The 23,525-nt window shown below is 37.4% G+C and overlaps 1 protein-coding gene across 5 annotated transcripts; it reads right to left on the bottom strand.

Moving 5' to 3' along the window:
- Positions 1–150: 150 nt before the first annotated feature.
- Positions 151–18,404, bottom strand: sfpq (splicing factor proline/glutamine-rich). Of its 5 annotated transcripts, XM_047816398.1 has the most exons (13): positions 17,673–18,404; positions 16,158–16,346; positions 15,761–16,062; positions 15,383–15,478; positions 14,981–15,177; positions 14,808–14,892; positions 14,436–14,565; positions 14,277–14,322; positions 14,021–14,130; positions 2,082–10,533; positions 831–879; positions 604–710; positions 151–502 (listed from the first exon to the last, which is right to left on the bottom strand). In XM_047816398.1, exons 1-10 carry the CDS (start codon positions 18,213–18,215, stop codon positions 10,414–10,416), a joined length of 1,818 nt encoding a protein of 605 aa, XP_047672354.1. In that variant the 5' UTR covers positions 18,216–18,404; the 3' UTR covers positions 151–502; positions 604–710; positions 831–879; positions 2,082–10,413. The 5 variants fall into 5 exon arrangements, with proteins under 5 accessions (XP_047672354.1, XP_026989641.2, XP_026989643.2 ...); XM_027133840.2 differs by having other exon boundaries at positions 831–10,533; XM_027133842.2 differs by lacking the exon at positions 2,082–10,533.
- Between the last annotated feature and the right edge of the window lie 5,121 nt (positions 18,405–23,525).

Below are 23,525 nucleotides of genomic sequence, written 5' to 3'. Positions count from 1 at the left end.
GCAACTTCCCTTTGAAAAAAAAAAAAGCCTTATTTCTTTCTTACAACACTGATTAAAAAAATGAATTAAGAGTGAAGAGTGAAGCCAGAAGGTTTATTGCACATTAAAAGGTATTGTTATACTGAATCTAAATAAATACGCTGGATGATAAAAGGTTTACAAACAAACATTTTATTATTCATTGGTGGTGTACAACGTTTCCCCAGACAAAAACACGGATCCATTCACAGCCACTTGTGTTGTGTGATCAGCTTGCATACGTCTGTCCTGAATCAGATCCGCTATTAGCAACAAGCCAATAAGATGCGACGGTGATAAACTGAGTGAAACGCACACCCTGTCTGAAGACGACACTTCAGGGATATGAGATACACACGTCAATCTCTTTACTGGAACTTAAGTTTTGCTATTCAGATTATTCAAAAGGAGCACACGTGCTACCCGGATAAATGACCTGACGAATCCGTGTGCTGAACTTGATAATTTCCCTCTGTCACGCTCCCTAAAAACAACAAAAAAAAGAATCATCAACCAAAGGATTAACTTCACAGCTAAAACTTTGGCATTTTAGGAAGAGAATGTTCTCAGAATAATCTTACTCACATGTAGTACTTGAATGTGAAGATCAGCTGGCCTGCTGCTCGCACTCCATAACACTGTTCATACAGGTTTTACATGTAGTGGAGCATAGATTACACTTAACCAATGACCTAAAACAGGAAAAAAAAAAAAGACTTTAAATACAGTATACGGACTCAAGGTAAGTCTGCCACGTTACTTATACACTGTACTGTTTATAAGATTATATATTCAAGCGTGATTTAACTAACCTTATTTGTGACGGTGTGGAACTCAGCCTCCATCAGTTGCCCGAGGCCCCTGCAGTGAGAAAGACAGTGAGTGAACATGGTCTTCACATATCACTATGAAGCTAAACACTAGACTAGAAGTACTACACTACTGATGAATGAGAGGTTATACAGATTTTGAGAATATATGCAACATTATCCAAACATACAAAGTCCCGGAAGAAATCTTAAAAAAAAAAAAAAGGATTATAGAAATCAGGGATATGGGTGGAGTCCTTTGTTAATTGCGCTTTGCTCATTTAAAATTAAAAAACGTATATACTGTAGTAGGGCTGCTTGCACAGGTTCAAATCAAATCACGGCCATTATTTATTTAAAACTAACTACTTGAGGGAAGTATTTCCAAACTACATTATGATAGTTTAAAATCTTACAGCATTGGAATACAACGGGTCAGGTCACTCGCATATGTAAGTAAAAAAAAAAGGGAAAGAAAAAAAAAAGTTTTTTTGTGACAGATAAGCTGATTTTTTTTGTCTCCCTAATAAATAAATAAATAAATATAACCAAACAGAATGCTACTTTTATATTTGTCTTAATATTTTTTTTCTGCTTTAAGACGAAATTTAAGTTCTCTCTTTAGTATAATTGAGTACATGTAGCCTGTAATGACCTCTCTTGGAGCAGAGAGAAGACTAGGAAAAAAAATTATATATACACATTTTCTTTTTTTGCGGCAAGCCAACAGTGAAAATTACGCCGCATTATGTTGGGTATAGTATTTCTCAGACAAACGTTTGAATCTATTACAATTCCTCGATTTATTTTGATGATCCTCTCTAAATAACTAAAATAAAAATTCTAAAATTATATATGGCTAATCACTAACTACACAAAAATATGAGTTCCTTAGGTCTCACAGTCCTGGTTTAATAGACTGATATTTAGTTTTTGGATAAATAATTATATAATTATTTTTTCTTAAAAACAAACAAACAAACAAAAAAAAACCCATCATCTAGTCCACAAGTGTGTCTATTATGCTAAATGGCGTTATAGTGAAGTTTTTGTACAGACAAGTTATATGTAAAGACAAGACATTTTGAAGGGCTTGTGTTAATGTGTGTTGCTTGAGGAGACAGAAAAACAAACACACAAAACAAAAAAAACGCTCAAATGTTGCTGATAAATTGAGTGAGACTAAGTGTGAAGCTGATGCTTGATGCATAGTCCATTATTAACCACATAATGAGTTATCTAAACAGACATCACCTTTTACACAGTGCTGGGTTTCTGGAAGTGTAGATCCTGAGGTGTGAGGTTATATTCTGCCTTTCCACAGGCAGCCGTTAAGCAAACAGGGCAGTTCTGGCATCACACTCTATAATGGGTAATGCAAAGGCATCTCTAGCCCAGGGAAGGGAAAATGAGATGATGGATCACAGTGCAGATAAACAAAAACACACCTCCCTGGACAACAAAATCTGCCAAAACCGCTAGAAAGCTTCAAGAACACCTTGTCTACACAGTGTATGTACTGAGGCACATCGTGTGTCAGGATGCGTATAGTAAAATGTTGATGCAGTACTTCAGGACACTTAATAGAATGAGTGGGAACTTGCACAGAAAAAAAAACAAACAAAAAAAATAGTATACATAGAGTGGGAGGCCAAGCAGGAAAAGAAACGGTGAATGGTGATGGCAAGTCAAGTGGTGTGGGAATTGCAACCGTGTCAAGTACTTGGAATAGCAAAACGCAATATCCAAAAAGTTTCAAAGTACGTTTAGCTATTAAGGTAGAATAAAAAAAATAGAAGATTCAAGCTTGCGTAGTAGCTGTATGTGTTTCTGGACTAACAGGCACTAGGATTATTTTTTTCCCTTTTGTTGGAGCAATAATACAAACCTATCAAGCAAACCTATCAGCAAAGTGTCAATCAAGCAACTTGGTGTTATGCTTGAATGACATGTCCAGCTTCCTGTTCCAGCTTCGAGAATAATTTCAATAAGTCAGACCACTCTTAAAGGTTATCTGGAAAAAAGGTACAAAAAAGTGAATGTAAGGTGACTTTTGGTTCAGCCTACAGTAAGGTTTTATTTATTTGATCAACCAACCAATAAAAGCTCTGAGGCTAGTACCATGAAGAGGTCTTCCATTAATAAACTTATTCCAGGTAAATTCAGGTGCTGTAAGATCCGAGGAATTCTGTTGCCATGGGCTGCTATAGAGATTCTTATCTAGACTGTGTGACCTTCGATTCATGTTGCAATAATCCAATCATCCATTATAGTCTATATATAAAATGTTAGAGAACAGTAGATTATTATGTAATCCATCGATCCAAAAAAATGAACACTACCATAAAACGTTTTGCTTTTATGGATACAAGATCTTTAAGACCTCCAACCCACCATCAAGAATGTGCACCAAGCAATATTTAAAAAACAAACAAACTGAAAGTGTCATCACTACTTAAGTGGATCCTTGTTTGTTTCTTTAAAGAAGTGAAAGTCGCTGCAACTTAAGAGGCATGCATGTGCTTCTAAGCCCTGTGCATTTTCCCCTTTAGTCAACTAGCTTTTGTGATGAAATCTGTGGGGAAAGTATATTTAAAAAAAAGGTTAAATGGAAGTGTAGTCGTAGTTCAGGTTTCATTATATTTCCACTTCATTCACACAGCAAGTTTCCCTAAACTCAGACTGAGAGGAAACAGAGGAAATGCACTGAGAATGTTTAAAACGTACAGTGATGCATTCAAGTCAGGACACTGATCTGGCAGAAGTAGTATACACGTTGGAGAAAATCCAAGATTTAGGCTCTCATCATTCTCAAGGTCAAGCCCACCCCTGCCCGTTTCCACACGCATTTGCCATGGTACATCAACGCAACAATACTACGTCCGGCCCCATACACCATCCCATCCCCGTCAGTTGCTTACTTTCAGGCATTTCACAGTAGTCCATTACTGTCCACGAAGCCAGCTACATGCAGTTCAGAGAGAATTAAAAGTTGTTACACATTGAGTCCACAACAAACATCTGCACTGTGAATCCATGTTTAGAAGTGTGATGCCAGAACCCCCAAAAATTCAGCATGTGAAGTGACTCAGGGAGGTGAAGCAGCCCTGTTTTTTTCAGCATCATTGAACAAAAGACATGAGCACTTACCTTTTTTTGGATGATACGCAAGCAAACCTCTCGACGCAAACAAGTCCAGGCTCAACTGTCCACTGATCTGAAGAACTACTCATCTTGTGTCATTGTAAGCAACTGCTGGAGTGTCAACTGTGGAGCAGGGCAAGCTGGACATTGGCTGCTACTGCTTAGCTACAGCACCACCATCCATGCCATACACGTTACACACACAGAGACAAGCTCTCCTCACAAAGAACTGGAAATAGCAAGGTTGGATGCCGACAAAGTTTGCTTTGTGTCAGATATTGAGTATTGGCATTACGGGAGTTCTCACCTCCCTGCTGTTGGTTTTGTACAGCTACATACTCTATACCTAACTGGACTTCCAATAGGATTGCATCATGGTTATTTAGTCCCCGACCAGTATTTGCATTTATCCATCCATGAATTTTAAAGTTATTTTCCCCCCTCCATTTTCTTTCTATAGAATCTTAAAGTGTTTTGTACAAGCTTAAAGAGCAACTCCAGTGACTTTCACTTGCCTCAAACCTGAGTCAAAGTCCATGACAACTTTTAGACAATAAGCTTATATAGCAAGGGATCTAATAGTTTACTGAATCTTAAATTTTTATAATAGTCATGGAAAGTTTACCTGCAGGTTAAATCAATTAGGATTTTTAATCATTATTACAGAAAAACTGGTACAATTGCAAAGGAAAATTTGTCTTGATATCTGACTTATTGCAAAACCACGTTTGCTGTTTATAAATTCCATAAAGCCTTAAATTTCACAGCTCTCAACTATAAATGGCAATTATTATATTAAGAAAATCAGCATGATGAAAGTAATTGGAACATGTATTAAAGAAGCACAAGTTATCACACCTATTAGGTTTTCCTTCTAAAAAATTACAAGAACGTGTACTAACAGACCATTTGCCACTAGGTAGGGCTGAGGGCTTTATTCAAGCTTTAGAAAATAAGAAATACATCCACAATAAGCATTAATTTCTTAATAATCAACATAGAGTCTTACGGTTTCCTGACCAGGTTATTACATCAAGGTGTTCAATGGCTAGAGGCAAACAATATGAGATAGTCCACTGGAACTGCTCTTTAAAGTTTAAATCCATCATTAATATACACATTTTCTACTTGTAAGCTGTTTAATGACTTCTAAAACCCACTATAACTATTGATTTCTTGTTCAATTAAATTTTGCTCATTTTGCCTGGTCTCCATCACTGTATAAACGAACACTGTATGAACAAAGTGTTCTGCTGCCCTAAATGCTAATGGAACTTTGCTTACACCAATTAAGATACATCAGCCCTAATAACTCAGGTTTTTTGTTAGGAATGACCCGATAAACACCCACTATACATTTCCAGTTTAGTTGGACACTCCTGGTGCCTGAAGCTTTTATACAAAGCAGCCATTTTTTTGGAGTGTCTAAATTCTAGATGGAGTGTTTAAAATATTTAATGCAGGAATACACTAGTTCTGTTATCCCTAAAGGCAGCAGTTACAACACTAAATTTACTGAACAAATTTATTATACATGTAACATACTGAACATCTCGATTGACTAATTTACAGGTCCAAATGTTGCAGTAAGGATCGACAGCAGCAGTTTTTGTATCCAACCGGTGCATACCAGCAGCCATTGTATAGCTACTGGAGATGACAAATTTAAATCTTTTTTCTTCAAATCATTTATTTAAAGCAGTTAAAGGAGCAAAACGTTTCATCTGGATGAAAACATTACCCTTAAATTTAAAAGAAAATAAACAAAACAGAAAAATCATATCACCTATACTGTGCTAAATGGTCATAATGTGTCTAAATGGATAAATGTTTGACTTTTCACAAAAGCAAATCGAGTAGTGAAATGTTTAAGTTAATTACATTAATCAAACAGTTGGGCTGCTTTTGCTTTTTTGCAGTCCTACAAACATAACCCCCCAATCTTAACAGGGCCATCATCCATCTAAGGATCTATACTAATGCTACTGAAGTTCAGGTTAGCAACAGTAGCATATTATGGTACTAATATAGTAAAATATACAGATAGTGGCTTGCACCAGAGATTTCCTACATTTCTACTTGTACCTAAATGTTCTGCAAGTTTGCAAAATTAAAAACAAAAACAAAAAAACTATTAATTTAACCATTTAGAAAGGTTTAAATTGTAGCTTAAAGTACAGCATTTAAACAAACATGTGCATTGTCAGAATCTACTGAAAACAAACGCTGAAAGCTAAAATTTTAGTTTTAATGAAAGATTCAGGCATCATACTACAAAAGATGTTCTGAAAAATTCCATAATCTGGTTCCATAACTCCATAACCTGTCTTTGAAGAGACAAGTATGTGAAGTTCCCCTAATACTATGACTACTAAATGTGTGTCATTTGTGTGGTGCCAGACCTGTCAGTTCCAACTGAACCTCCATGTGATTCCATCATGATGCTGAGTAAATGTAGAAGCCATTCAGAGCTAGAATACCAGATGAAAAAACCTGTAAAATATCTGCTGAGCTTTAGTAAACACGGTTTTTAAGTACTACAATTTAAAGGTCTGCTTATTGAAACGAGTGGCTTATCTTATACACAGTTCTACACGGTACACCTCATGTTCGACACGCATATGATACATTCCACAAAAAGCTGTTGCATATAGCACTAGATACAGTACTTTAAAACTCACCTTCCTGTTCAAACTAGATCATGCAATTTTTTTTTAAATAAATGTCATAAATCATTAACACCCTTGTGCAACAAATGGTCATGTTTTATTTGCTCTGCTTAAGGTCATCCAAAAAAGTTAGCATGATCATGAAACACCTTCAGAACACTCCCAACGAGTGTGTACAGCGAGTCAGTGAAGTAATTCAGATCCCTTCAACTTGTTCTTTATTATATTAGATTTAATTTAAAAATTGATTACAGTGACTGACTTAATCTACACAATAACCCAAAATGTTTGTTGCAAATTTCTTTTTAAAAAGGCAAAAACTGAAATTTCTCATTTGACAAATATCCAATGCCTTGGCTAAGATGATCCAAACTGAACTCAGTTCCATCTTGTTTGGTCTGTTCATCTTGAGAGGTCTGTAGAACTTGCCTGGAGTCCATCTGTGGCAAATGTAATTAACTGGACATGATTCATTTGAAAAGGTTCATACCTGGGTTTATGAGGCCCTGCAATTTTCAGTGTATGCCAAACCAAAAACCAACCATTTACTCCAAAGCACTCCAAAGTAGACCTCTGAACTGAAGCCAAGATGAACATTATTGTTAGAATACTCTTGTGCTGACCATACAGCTAATCTCAGTAAACGGATTACAAAAGGAGAGTTTCAGGATTCCTCTGAAGAGAGGGCAGAGCCTGGGACTAGATGGAAGCCTCTCCTAAATAAATAAATAAATAAATAAAAAGACTTAGGAATAAGATTTTCTGCTTTGATGAGTTAGGGGAAGAGGTAAAGAAGGTATTGCTTTGGTTAATACCAACTCTAGGGTGAAGCATGGTGGTGGCAGCCTTGTGCTACTGGGTTGCTTCTCATCAGCCAAAACAGGAAGAGGTCAATCCTTGTTACTCAGTCACACAGTCTTCGGTGCTTGTAGCAAGCACCACGCCTCAAGGATTGGCAGGAAGCAAGTTGCATAGAACCCACTTCAGTAAAATCTCTTAGCTACAGGATTTAGGCTGAAACGTTACATCACTTAAGTTCACACACAAGAATAATTATTTTTCATACAATATTTATATATAATCAAACCCTATATCTGGCCATTCATTGCAGGTATAACATCACTACTGTATCTCAGAGACTTGGTGCATGTATTTCTGAACACAAGCCACCTCACATACTATGACTAAAAAAGAAAATCCATCACTGATTACACTGTGCATATTTAGACACATGCCTTGGTGGTAGGTCACTAATGAATCCCTTTAAAGTGACGTCAGTGAGTGATGCATATATAATTTGATAATCATTTGGCAGTGGAAGCTCACAGGTCAAGCCTTTTAGTTACCAATTAAGAGTCTAAACCTACAGCTGACGTTTTGAGCAACCTTTACCTGCTCAAATTAGTGCTGGCCAAATATACTATAAACAAATTAAATGAAATTATTGCAGGACACACTACTGGGGTTTCTTGTTGGAGGAGTTAGAACCTTAAGGGGCCACCCCCTTTGCAGATGAGATGGTAGACTGGGGGGCGTCACCTCCTACATTAGACCTCTTCTCCTTGGTGTAAGATGTGACATGTTTGAGCTGATAATTTCTAAAATATATTTAGTTCTTGGTCACTATTAATGCCATCAGAGCTGGTCTGAAAAAACAGCTCAGTCAAGTTCTCGGGACTTTAAAGGCACCTTTTATGTCTCTAGTCACACTTGAGCACCCCCCCCCCCTCCTAGCTATAGCAGTACAACTACTTTTGTAGATTTAGCAAAACTTACACTCAAGATATCTATCTAGATACATTTTAATTGCACAGACTCCTGTGCACATAACTTGACAGTCACCTGTTAAGGGAGAAAATACAGAGGACCAAAAAACACAGTAGCAAAGACATTTATGTAAGTATTTAGCTCCAGTCATACAAGTAAACCACCCCATGATCATAATCACTCAATTTGATTAATATATACTTAGGCTAAGAACTCTTAGATTCTAGAAAGTCTAATAGGAATTTAAGAACTTGCATTGCCTTACAATAATGAATAATCAAAATAAGCTGAATCAGTCCTCAAATGCAAGGCTTTAGAGCCAAGACCCTAAAATGACTGCCCCTTAGGGCAGAGTCCTACAATCCTCAGGCAGCACTGTATACGAAAAGGGCTGGTGACCCCATAGCGTCGGCAATATTGGCCAAATTCTATCCTGCTTAGCCATGCAAGATCCAGAATTAGCATTACAAATTTTTCCTACAGTATGACAAGCAATGAATTATGAGGGATGCTAGAAAACCCAACACAGTTAAGCATGCATCATCATCTAGTTACTTTATTAAACAGGTCTTACATTTCCTGAAGGTTCTTGCAGATAATTACAATGTGTCCTTGAGATTTTTAAGCTCACTATTTTATAGGCTTTGGGCTAAATTACATTTTCATAAAAAAAAAAAAAAAAAAAAATTCAAGAAGAATTTACTGGAAAGCATGATAACCACAAAATTCTTGAGATTAACAAACTTACCTACTGCAAAATTAATGCAGGTTATTCATTTTTGGGCCACTTAGGAGTATCAAATTGTACGTATGCCAAGGTACTAAAACACTTAAGTACTTTAAGCTTCCATTCCAGACCACATATAACAAGCTAAGCATTAGTATGAACTTCAGGGGTGGACAAATCATTGGCCCAGATATCATGGACAAGCAAGTTTTGTGCATGGACAATTTCTCCTCGCAAATTCAACGGGGGGAAAAAAAAGTCTTGTTGACTTGTGCAATTTTTCTTTGTCGTCATGGAGGCTGTACAACCACTGCATGATTATGTAGCTACTAAACAAAATCCTCATCCTGAAATCACACCACCTGCTGCATTAGACACACCTGCCACTCACTCCTGGTCAGGGTCTCAGGTCGGTCATGTAAGACAAGATGAACGACAGGAGAATTCACCCCGATAGGACTTTACTCCTCACAGGGCATCATTCACACCAAACATGCACACGTTAAAGACAATTCAGTTTAGCCAATTCACCTACTTGCATTAGCCAGGCTCAAATCTCTTTTACTGTGAAGACTGAACACCATATCATACACACACACACAATGCTGGCAAACAACTGTGTGTTAAGCCATATATATATGCTGCACTACAATAACAAAACTTTTATGCCTTGTCAGTTTCAAGTAACTAAAATAAGGGAATTGGGGGCTTTAACCTGTCAGGTGGGCTAGCTAACATTTATGATTTGTCCACCCCTGCTGTATTTACTCAATGTGGCCGTTCATTCTTGATCAAGTTTGAATCAACTGAATTCAAACAAGGCCCAAATATTTCATGAAATCAGCGCTCTCGCATGGGCCGAGTGAATTTTTAAGACAGAGTCAAACACTGCGCTAAAATGTTGAAGTGGGGTTTGAACAACCAAGTGTACTCTTTATTGCAAATTACATGGATTATCTCAAAATGTTGAATGGCACAGAACATAACCATAGAAATAGCAGAACATCTTACAAGTGTAACCAGCATAACAAGTAACATTGCATGATTATATACGTAGAAAAGGAGAATACAATGGGATGTGCTGAGCAAAAGCTGAGCAGCTTCACTACTTTTGAAAATTTTTGAACACACAAATTACTAAAAAAAAAATTTGCCACAAAAACAAAAAAATTTGAATCCTCGGGCTAAAATTCCAATGGAATATTTTAAACTTAAATACATTAAGACCCCAGAACCACTGGGAATCCAGAAACAAGCTCTACTATATAAAAGTGCCAGATCAGAAGCGGGGCTTCTTGGCAGGTCCTTCGAATTCCTCACGGACTCTGCCAAATCCTGAACTGCCAGGACCCATGCCCCTCGGACCTGCAGGGCCACCTTGAGGGAAACGCTCATTGTGCTATAGTGACATTGCAAACGAGGTAGGGAATTGGGTGGAGAAATTGTGGTTACGATTGCATCCAAAAAAGGAATAAGGGGCAACATTGGCACAAGTTCCATGAGTTCATAATTTGAGCCAAGCATAAATAAGTGGGGGTCCAAGGGAAACATTCGACGAAACCGTTCCAACACGCAGATCCACGGGTGCCACGGGTAACATAGGAAAAGGAAAAGAGGGTAATGTATTTGTTAGCAAGATCCTACCATAAAAGGAGTCAAAAGTGGAACAATAGCTGCCACTTGAACCGGTTAGCAAGTTTAGTCATTTTAGCTGCTTTTAAGATGAGTTTCGTTGAGAAGGATCCAGTCTGAACAGATCCCTCATGTTAAGCAGAGGATCTGTATTGATATAGTCATATATAGAAAAAAGTAATTAATCAGGTTATAAGCCCATTTATGGTGTTATTTATAAACTATTTAAAATGCAGTATTAATACATTTCCTTTTAATTGTTCGGTATTTGAGCATTCCATTAATCATATCAAATCCAACCTACGAGATCATTACAAGGTTTCACTTACATTGTTGGATGAGCACCTTTAACTGGCTCGAGTTTTTGATGTTATTCCAGGGCCTTATTAAAAAATGTCAATTATTTTTATCTACTTATGGCAAATGGCTGCTCAAAGTTAAGTTAAAGTTGGCTTACTGAACTCCAAACTGAAAAACTGATTGGAATTCATGATTGGGCTAAAGCTCTTGGACTGGTGGTTTTATTAAAGGAACATCTGATTCAAGCAGATTTGTGCAGATAGATTTAGCTACATTGATTTTAAATGAAAGAATTTTTGGAAACTTACTAACTTGCCAGAGAGACAAAAGTGTGTTATTTGTAGCCAAACAACAATAAAATAGGACAACATACAAATATATACTAAGCAAAAATCACAAATATATTGATGGATAAAAAAGCAGTATTAAAAATGGCTTTGTGAAATAAAGCAGTGGAGTGCTTTAAAATGCCCATCCGATGCATAGAAGGTCTGATTATACCCATAAGGCTTTAGCAAAGAGACCCAGTTATAATGAATGTACACAAGGTCTGGAACAGATACTTTTCCTTTTGGGCAGGCAAACATTAAAAAGAAAGAAAGAAAAAAAAAAAGACATTGCGTTAAAGGCAAAACAATCTGTGCATACCTTAACAGGTACTTAACTGCAAACTAAGTAATGACTCAGTGACTTATGGTCACAGTTCAGAGAATGTTGAGCTAAAAATCAGGAAACAACTAAAACCTTTGCATGCCAGAGCTCTATGAAAGAACAAGTATTGTCCAATAACTGCAAAAACAGAGTCTGGTGCAAAGTGGCGAAGGGATGCAGTCCTGAGCCTCTTATTTAATACCTCATCACATCTCAGTTAGCTGTGAATCAGTTTAAGCTTCAGGGATGCTGATACAAATGTGCCACAGCCCAGCTACAATCATTAGTGATTTGTTCCAATTGTAATGAACACTTGTTCCCTTCAATATTGTCATTCTAAAATGCTGAAAGAAAAAAAAAAAAAAAACCCAAAAAATAACCTGAAAGTCTACCAGCAAAACAATTTTGGACCTGAATTTCATATATTTGGGTATAGACAGCTGTTGCAACATTATTTACTCTTGTAATAAAGTTAAATCAACTGAATATTGTGAAATTCACTTTGATACCTGACCTATTATACCCTGATATGGACTAACATGTAGCAATAAGATGGTTAAGGATCTTTTTTTTTTTTTTTATCTACAGGTGATAAATTTATAACCAGAGTATGTGCCCTTAATGATAAAAGGTGGTGTGAATTTTCTTATGAACTGCACGGGTGTTCACATGCATAACATTTTTCCATCGAACAATGCGGCTCATCTGAACTCAGACTATACTCGTATCTACATCGTTATCTATCGGTTCCCCAGCCCATTAATTTACATGACAGGGATTTTCCCTGGAGTTTTTATGCTGACCATGATCAGTGAAATACTGATCCAGCACCAGACTTTAATTCACGTCTCTGAATCGCCACCTCTTTGCCTGCTCATTTAAAAAACACAAAAAACAAACAAGTGCTTGTCCTTGAAATTGCTGCATCAATTCAAAAAAGAAAAGAAAATAAACCTCTGATGGAGATGAATCAGGATAAAGACATTTTCATACATGTGCAGTATAAGGATGTATAAACATGCTTCAAAGTGGTCAAGTAATTTTTGGAATTTGCTTGGTTTTTTAATTTAAGATCTATCTAGCTCAACATCTGCAAAATGTCTAGGCTATTTCACAGAAGAATCTTCTAATAGAGCATACAGAGGTGCAAATATTCATTTAGGGGCTGCAGACACTCCCACAGACTGCAGAATTGGTAACAATTCAGCAAAAGGTATTTACGTACAGTATAAAATCACAAGACGAAAATGTTGAGAGGAAGATTGAGTAATTTAATTAAATGAGCTGCACTGCCCGATGAAAAAGCGCTATTGTGTGAAGGTATCCGGAACACCACAATAAGCAAATGAAAAGCTTATGATCGCATTTGCACAACAGACTGTAATTACACAGTGAGTTAATACAGGCTTTAATGAGACTGCAACCTGTTGCAGCCCTAGAGAGAAAGTGGAACTACTGACACCATAAACTAAATAAATTATATTTAAAAAAAAAACACCCCAGCAACTTTGTATTGAAATAGTTTTAAAAAACAAAAAACAGATCTGCATGTTCAACTAGTTATAAAGCCTTTGGAATATGAAGTTTTGTTTTACTACCGGGGCTCATGCTAAACCATTCAAGCACTCATCACCAAGAGCACGCTGCTAAGGAGCCAACCTAGCCAGTAAACGATATGGTTCACCATTAGCTCAACCAAAAGCTCAGCATTCTTGTTTAACAACTTACTGGTTAGAAAATACATAGAAATGTACTTGCTTTTAACTCTATCTGCACTAAAGCCCTTCAAATGTTTACTACAAAAATGCCAGCTGATCCACTCCATACTGGAGTCATTCCAAACTTGCCCAAAACAAAGATAGCTCACAAACTAGAATACATGATTCGGCCAGAGGTTTTCCATCAAGAGTCCAGGTGCGTTTGTGTTACGAGAAGTTGCAAAAATTCATTGATTCAACACAAAACATGCCTGTCTTCATCACATCAGACAGGACTTACAAGCAAATGCAGTGAGCAAACCAAAGTCCACTGGTTTTTGGGCTTAGTACAGACAGATTTTCTAAGCAACTCAAATATTAAAAAAATAATAATAAAATAAAGCTGAGCATGAAGGCTGAAATTTTTTTAACCAGACTCTCAAATGAGACACCAAAATCATCAGGTTATTAAATGAATTTGCCCAAACTCTTATTGGAAGAACTGCAACCACTGTTGATTAAAAAAGTTAACATTTCTGCAGTCTCTCTCTCACACACACGCTAACCATATTGCCATTCACACACTTCCACCACAGGATACGTTACCATTTCGTTGGGCACCATGCCCCCTGCCACTGGTCCTCCGAGTCCCTGGTGACCATCAAAGTTCATTCTGGCCAATGGAAACTTCTGGTTGTTAGCACCAAAAGGCATATCTTAAAAAAAAAAAAAAAAAAGACCAAAAATAAACATTTAACTCAGCAAGTTATAACGGTCATACATTCAGCTCACAAGTATGGAAAAAGCACCACAAACCTTCACCTGTACAAAGCTTATTAAAACAAAAACAAATTGTATTCACCTGCCAATCCAAGACCTCCAGAACCCATCCTCATCTCCCTTTCCCTCTGTCAAAAAAAAAAAAAAAAAAAAAAAAAGATTAGTATTTTACGCAATAACCGGTAAAGTAAGCACGTACAGTAAGAAGTGGACACCATAGCTTTCCAGCATCCAGACTTACATTATCCATGAAACCACCCATTCTGTAGGACTCCTCCCGCTTACGCCTCATCTGTTCTTCCATTTCTCTCTGCCGCATCATTTCCTCCTCCCGCCTGCGGCGCTCCTCCTCTTGCCTGCCAAACAAAATTCTGAATGGTACAACCCATCGTGTTGGCTACAGTAAAGGCCAAATTCATTTGTAGCAGAACCCAAAACCGTAAAACTTAGCAGTGGTGATTTGGTAATCGTGGTTATAGAATTAGATTCTAAATTATTCTAAAACCACGATTACCAAATCTCCACAATATTGTGCATTTCCACACAAATACTTTGTTATTACACAGTTGATGCACTTCTCCCAAAAAAAAAAAAACCTCAAAATGATCTGTACCTAATCTGCATCTCCTTGCGTTTTTGCATCTCCTGATTATGCATCTCTTCCATGCGTCGCAATTCCTCTTGACGCCTAAGAAGATCTAAAGGATGGACAAAAAAAAAATAAGCACTAAAATGTACAAAGTCAAAACAAACACATCTAACACACTGATGAACAGAGACACTTGCCCTGTCGCAGCAAGTTAGCCTGGTGCTCATGGTAGGCATCTTCCATTTCTGCCTCCAGCTTCTCACGCGCCTCACGGATATTTTTCTCCACTTGTTGCCTCTGCTGTTTCTCCATCTCATCGAGAGACTTCCATCGTTGTGAGTATTCAAACTCAAAAGTGCCTGGTCTGGCAAAACGTGGGGGCTGTTCTCGCTCTCTGAATAAAAGAAATTGTAATGATATATTAACTACATGTTCTATGGAAATCGATAATTTAACCTTTAACCTAATCCTCACTGTTTTTCAACATCTGGACCAAAGACTTTACAAGAGCTCCAACTGTGCATGCTAATGTATGGTCATGATTGTACATGACAAACTGAAGGGGGAAAAAAAAGGGAGGATTGTCTCAAATAACTCACTTCTGATAATTTGGGTTCTTCTGAGCAAGCTTCTCTGGCAGACCATCTTCATCGTCAAACTGCTCCAACAGCTCAATCACAACTGGACGAGGTGCCCTGGTAGCAAAAATTAAATCAGACAAACATTCTTTCAAGGCCCTTATACTGTTTCAAAACCTTCTAGAAATTTAGCAGATTTGACCAAAACCAAATGCTGCCAGAGTAACTTTAATGGGAATTGTGATCAACTCTGTGGAAAATGCACAGGAAATCAGCCAGTCTTTTCAAAATAACTCCATTATTCCACAAAGGATGCCAAGTGGAAAGCATGTTTTCGGTCAGTTTATTTAGCAAAACAAGCAATAAATAAATAAATAAACAAACAAACAGCTCTCTTACGAAGTGAGTAGGAAGACTCCATCATTGCACCGGTCAAGAGCTTTTCTAGCTGCTGGCTTGGTAGCAAACTCAACGATGCCTTTCCCGACAGAGCGCCCACGGTCATCCACAACAACCACTGCCCTTTCTACCACGCCGAACTGTGAGAACGCCTCTTCGAGGAGCTCGTTGGAGACATATGGGGAAAGATTACGCACAGACAATGCAGCTGAATGGGTAGCAAACCGAACCCGGAGTGGTCTGCCTTTCATCGGTTTATCATCCAATTCAGCTTTCGCGACCTCTGCTAAAGCCCGTGACTCCTGAAATCAAAAGTGGAACAAAATAAAATGCTACTTAATATCATTGGAAGACCGGACCTCAAATTACAAGCTTACGGCAAAAGTGTAAGTCTTACCAGACGTATGAAGCCAAAACCTTTGCCTTGATTAATGAAGATTTCACTAGGCTCTCCATACTTCTGAAACAGTTTTCTGAACTCGTCCTCTGTAATGTCGTTGGGCAAATTGCCGATGAACAGCCGGCATCTCTGGGTGTAGGTTTTCTCCCCGGGTTTCCGCAGCATTGACAGGGATGCCCTTAATTCCTGGAAGGTAGTTTCACCATTAGCATTTTTCACCAGGTATTACAAACATTTACTTTAAAAATGTACAGGCACCAAAGCGTAAGTGGGAAACGAATACAAATTATATTTACAGCTCAATAAAAGCACTATATAAAGCATATAAAACTATTAAAACTTACTCTGCTAAAAAAAAAGTTGCTGCTCATAGCACATTAGCACGACTGGCATAAAAAACAAACCCACTTGTGTTAGCAACCAGAACAGTTCAGTGAATAAATGTATACGAAACTCGTTTTATCGTGAAACGTGTCCGTCAAACATTAGCAATTCAGACAACACTAACAGATCCGAGTTGTATATATTAAAGCTATAGTTAGACACAGTTAGTCATTAGCTATCTGACCATTTAGCATCGTTAACATCTTTGCTTAGCTCAACAAAATGGCTGCTAAGGACCGTAAACAGGCCCAAATCCCAAATGGCTCCTGAAAGTACTACAGAATTTACACTTACACATGGAGCAATAAAGCGACACATTTGAGATCTGGTTTAAATATAATACTCCTGGAAACAAAGCGTTTCATGGTCAGAGTCTCTTAATTATATACAATTATATACATGTATATAAAAGTAATTAGACATTAAAAGCATTGTATAAGTTTAATACATGGTAAACTTTCTAGTCTAATGCAACAACTAAAGCATGTTAAAATGTACTCGTTGGTACAAACGTAAAATATTTTCGTTTTCGTTATTATTCGTTTTATTCGAACCTTTAACCAGACAGCTAAAATGTTCACGTATAGCATACGAGCTAATATTAACTGACTAGCAAAAAAAAAGGGAGGGGAAACAGAAGACAACCGTATTCGTATGGAAACGGTTAATTTAACACGGTGGGAATAAGTTTGCAATAATTTGGTTGTTTATTCAAGTTACTAATTAACTAGACGGTTATTTGGCACCGTTAGCTTAGCTCGGCTAATCCACCTTTTGTTCAGATCAGTTCAAAATGGCGGCGCAAGCAAACAGCGATAATGCGTAACAAGGGCACTGAAGCCCGAATGGATAATTATTTGTGCCGTGGTGTTTTTTTTTTATGTACATCACAAGGAGCTTGTTCGTACAAAAAATATGTTTTTAAGTTCCACATCCTAATGTTGCTCAGCTATATAATAAATAAATAAATAAATGCCTTCCATATGCCCGTTTTTCAACAAGGTTACTATGGTTACAGGTTGTTAGTCACTATTAAATGTGATTATCGCACGGATGACTGTTTTTATACGTTCCGTGCGTTAGACAGCTAACAAACACACCCAGTTGTAAAATAAGTCTTTTTTTTACCCGTGTTTCGGGGGCATCCGCTGTATGGGATCCACGGCCTTCACTGGTTGGAGGCTTTTGTCCATTTCCACTCACTGGTGTTTTGTGTTGATTGACGTTCTTTCGGGGTTGACTCTGTGGAGTTGAGGGTTCTGGTCTCGGGTTAAGGTTTTTTGGTGGAGGTGACTGAATTGGTGGTTGTGGAACAAGAGGTGGTTGGACTTGTTGCGGTTGTGGAGCTGGAGGTTTCTGTGCATCAGGCGGCGGCTGCTGCTGCTGCAGAGGCGATTGTTGAGGCGGCGGCTGCTGCTGCTGAGGAAGAGAAGGAGGAGGCGACTTCATCTCGGGCTTCGGTGTAACATTAGATCCCTCTGGTTTTTGAGGGGTAACTTGATTTGCTTGAGCGGGTTTAAAACCACCCCCAGGTTGAGGGCCACGGTTCTGAAACGCTTGCTGTGGATTATTGCGGAAAGTTGGGTTCCCGATTCCGCCCCGCATTCCCCCGATACCCCCGCGGCCTCGCTGCTGGAATCCTCCACGATTCCTGAACCGGTCCCGAGACATAACTGAGAGGCAGTTAAATCGTAATTTTATATATTTAAAAAAACGAAAAGGTGAAAACTCTCTAAACGCTACTAAAGAGAGAGACAATTCTGTTCGCAACTCGGTAACCGTCGACCAAACGTTCCCTGTTGTTCTCGTGTGAATCCACTTCGTAAAATGGCTGCCGGAGTCTTACAACAAAAGGCTTCAAATACTGCTGTCTCCTGTGTAGAGACGAAACTTCGGTAACGTCACTTCCGGGCACTAAACCCGAGAACGCCCCCTAAAGTCTCTTATTGGGAACGCTGTTCATCAGAATCCGAATCCGAATCCGGTTTAATGGCCAAGTGTGTCGACACACGCAAGGAATTTGGTTCCAGCTGTTTGTGACTATCAAAAGTACAGACATAAATAACATTATACTATACATTTAGCTTGGACTATACAAGACAAAACAAAAACAGACTATACAAGATGAAACAAAAACAGACTATACAAGATGAAACAGACTACACAAGACAAATACAGACTATATAAGACAAAACAGACTACAAGAACGATGAGCGTAGTATCATCTGCAAATTTTATAAGTTTAACAGTTGGATCGCTTGAAGTGCAGTCATTGGTATAGAGGGAAACATTTAGAGTGGAGAATTTAAAGAATTATTGTATTAAAAGCAGAATCCGGGAATATATATCTGCGTTGTCAAGGAGTTGATTGCATCGTCCACTGATCTGTTTGCTCGGTAGGTAAACTGTAGGGGATCCAGCATCTGTTACGTTACAGTCTTTAGATGTGCCAGTACCAGCTTTTTAAAGGTCTTTATGACTTCATCTCATGACTATTTTGCTGTGAAATGAAAAGAAAAAATCATGAAAGACTCCAAGATGGTGGTCCTAGTCTCGTTGATTGAAGTTCTGTGAAAAGCTGGCTTATTTTTGGTATACACAATCTTTGCACAGTTTCCTAAATAAAAAAATTAAAAAATAAAATAAATAAAACTAATCAGTCAAATACTATATTAATTGACCACTAGACTATCTCATCCTTGGCATGGTCTGGGGATCACTGCATATTACTTAAGATGTGCAGATGTAAGATACAGCTACTTTAGATAGAGATTTAAGCACTTATGCACGTCGCTCTGGATAAGGGCATCTGCCAAATGGTGTAAATGTAAAGTACAGGGCAGACGCCCTTATCCAAAGCAACATACATTATCACATTTTTACACCCTTATCCACTAGGATAACCACTAGGCCTTAACCACTAGGCCTTAACCACTAGGCTACCATTTATTGCTTCAAGTCACGAGTCACTGTATTGTAAAGTCACTTGTAGGCTTTCTTATAACAACGAACTATACAAGACCATACATACTTTATAGAGTGTTGTTCATAGGTGCATTTTCCTTAATGATTATGGCACATGGAAAAACATTCCTAAGCCTGATCACTAATTTTTTTTTATATTCTTCACCTTCTTATGTGAGACAGTGTTAGTACTTGGCTGTTAGGGTAGTTGCCATCAGCTTTCAGTGGTATGTGATTAGTGGCAATAGAAGTGTGAACATCTTGCAATACTCAGTTGGCAACCTCTGTATTTAGGTTTCTAAAACTCCACAGAAAATTTCCATGATTCATTAACACATCCATTCATCTTTTGCATTTATCCTAGCAGGGTATTAGTTATGGTATGTCCTGTTATTAGTATTGGGGAAAAAAGTTAGACATGTTGCTTCAGATCATATCACCCTCATAGACCAGGGAAGCACTCACACGCTCAAGGAACTACATTAAAGGTTTGTATACTGAAGACATTTTCTTGATGTTACTGTAGCCTGCAAGTGAAGTGACCACATATGGAGCATCAGATGGTTGCAGCAGGTTACCAAGTTTTACCAATATTACATCTCTGTTGAATATATAGGGCTACTCAGACTTGGGTGTTGCAGTTTGTCCTACAGAAAAATAAATACGTGTATGGTTTTACACCGAAGGAGAACATTAAACTGCAAATGTCTTTCATTTAAAGACATGTAACCAGATAGAAAGTTCTTTATACTTCAAATTTCTGTAATATGTACAAAAGTGCATAATATAACCAATTGTTTGAACACTTGACCATCAGACCCATATGTGATTCTTCTTTAAACCGTTGGATAGGTGTCTGCATGCTATAGCATTAAGATATTTAAATATAGAGACCAAACCTGTTCCAGAATGACAATGCCCATGTGCACAAAATATGGTCCATGAAGACCCGACGTGTTACGTACGATGTGGAAGAATTTGAGTGTCCTGCACAGAGCCCCGGCCTCAAGCTCACTGAACACCTTTGTAATGAATTGGAACACCAATTCAGCTCGGGCTGATGAGTGGCGGTTATTATAACAGCAAAGGGAGGACCAACTGCTTGTTAATGCCCATTGGAATGGGCACAAATAGGTGTGATGTTCTGATGTTCATACATTTAGCCATATTGTGTACTGTATATTGTTTTACTGGAAATTAATTGTACAGCTTTGCAATATTGATTACCCATTATTGCTGAATAAACATCTCTATCTGCATTTCATAATAGTAAGAACATCTCAGACATTATATTTTACTGCATGACAAGAAGGAGGCAAGAAAATGTTTATCAAGGCAGCAATTTTTTAGAATAATGCCCTTTAAAAATGCATGGGATGCTCTTTGCTGTGAGATGCTAATAAGCCGAGTCTGAAATATTTAACGCCCCCTTTTCCTCAGAGAACACACACCAACAAATTTATAGTCACTATTATCCGATGTGGATACAATGTATGTAAAACAAATACATTTAATTAATCTGATTTGATAAATTATTTCTGCCTAATGCTCCCTGAATATTTTCACACGAGCTAACTCTCAATTTGTTGTTGCTTCGTAGCAAAAACATTTTAATTCCAAAGTGAAATTAATCATTTTAAACATTTTGTACAACCGTATTTAAATGATCAGTTCTCTCATTAGCTGCTTTCTGGGTGTAAATATTAATAGGCGCTAGTGTTGCATTTTCGTCATGCAGATGAATCATGGATCAGAATGTTTTCACTTCTGAAAGCAGCAGAGAACAGCTTTAAACAAATATATAGTTATCAATATTATAAATAATGTAAGAAAATACATAACAGGTGTGCTTTTACAGGAAAATGACAATATTTAACACATTTTGGGGTAGTAAGTGTTATTCGATTACTAAAAAAAAGACTATGAATCTTCCCCAAAACAGATTTTCTGACCAGGACTAGAATTTGACCTATTTATAAAGAAAACAGGTAAATTAGCCTAATTACATGTATTTATTAACATGTATTTACAGTAAAGTTATACCAGAAATGACCACAAAATATTTTTAAGTATGTCGTTATACAACAATAATGGTTAAAAAAAGGAGAAGTGAAAGTTTTACAATATATTGTCTTTGGTAGTGGTGTTCAAACTTCAGTATATGCTTGTGGCAATGCCTGATACTCTGAGTATGATCTGATGTTTTCCTTTAATTTATCAAGATAAGCATCATATGGACTTTTAGAGACATCTCGAAGCCTGATGGTCCATAGTTCTTCATCAGGGTATCAACCAGCTCTACATAGTTTTAGCATCGTGATTAACAGGAAGCACCAATCCACTGTGACAAAGCCATTTTTAAACCATCAATATGTATTCTAAGACTTTAAAAATATTTGTAACCAACAGTTGCTTGTACTGTATGCATTGCAGAGCAGTGTTACGAAGTGTTGAGTGTTAATGTTGTTGCTTCAGGGCATGGGCGCAAAAAAAAAAGTAAAAAATATCGCACTCTCTATTGTGAAAAATATATGCATGTACACCTAAATAATTGTGTAAGTAGAAAAAAAAAAAACAAACGCAAAAAATGGCCTGCTTTCTCAGTTCATCTCACCTACTCTGCACACACGAGTCAGGTGTGTGGCTGCGGCTCAATTAATGTTGAACTCCATCAAGTAGGGGATTTTATTCACTTTAAATAAGCGATTCTCTTTAATGTAGTTGATGCAGACTCATTCATAAATTAGTTGCGGCAAAAATGGTGTTTACCGATGTAATTTTCCATGAATCTGCTATATTAGTTAAGGTTAGCTTGTTTACAATAGCTTGTTACATAGTGCACTGCAACTAACACGCCAAAGCTGTTTCCCGTGCATTGTTTTGACGACTTGGCATAATGTTAACTTAACATTAACGGCCACAATTAGCATATTGTTTAGCTGTGCATTTACTAAATGAGCACTGTGCTACGTCCGAACTGACCTCACTGTATTTTTTTTGTATAATCAATTTCTATTCTGTTCTTAAGTGTCTTAATTAATTTTAAATAAAATTGTAACCCTTTTTTAATTCCTTGTTTTTATTGTTGTGATTATTTTTTATGATAGTTTTACATTCTTTATGTAAAGCACTTTGAATTACCATTGTGTATGAAATGTGCTACAGTATAAATAAACTTGCCTTGCAGTGTCATAGACTAGATAAAATGACAGAGAAAAGGAAAATTTGAACCTGAGAAAAACTTTGAAAATAACCATAATGACACAGTCTCCATGCTACAATAATAATGATAAAAGCAACGTTTTTCACTGTGGGGACATGTCTTTATAAGTACAATTTGACTGTATTATTTTTGTCCCCTTTCAAAAATTGCTCATGAGAAATGTTATATTTATTTTAGTCAAGAAAAAGCAGCTGTATCAGCAATAATCTGATTCTACCACATGATGGCTCTGTCGAATCACAGTAGAGGTACATATAAAAGCCATAATCATTTAGAGCATTGATATTGACATGCCTTTTAATTATGTCCATTCCATTCTTATTCATGCTGGTCACCACAGGCGCTCATATGTTGCAGTCTGGAAAATAAAGTCTGAAATAAAGTCACGGAGCTTGGTTGCACACGTCAAGGATCTTCAAGGGTTCTTATGATAGTGAAGGACTCTTAGCTTCCTGCAGGGATTCTACTTGTAGTCTTTCTAACAAGGAAGCACTCTCTTGTTGGATTCGACAGCTGAAAAACTCACGGTATTTTAAAACCCAGTAAGCACTATAGTGAATAGTTTGGGGATTAACACAATCAAAAACTTGCAAGTTGATTAACAAACAGGACTTACTGACATTTACAACCTTGATCGGTTGAGTGATTAGATGATGAGGCTTGTGTTTCATTTAACCTTGGTCATAGCACTAGAAAAACTGATGTCAATTATAAATATAACCAGATTGATATGATTACACATTTTCCATCATAATATTATAATCCTTTCACTGTAGATGTCTTCATCATAAATA

This window comes from Tachysurus fulvidraco, chromosome 7, assembly GCF_022655615.1.
Source record: "Tachysurus fulvidraco isolate hzauxx_2018 chromosome 7, HZAU_PFXX_2.0, whole genome shotgun sequence".
NCBI lineage: Eukaryota > Metazoa > Chordata > Actinopteri > Siluriformes > Bagridae > Tachysurus > Tachysurus fulvidraco.
The sequence above is the reverse complement of the archived record's forward strand: the minus strand, read 5'-3'. Positions and strand labels throughout refer to the sequence as shown.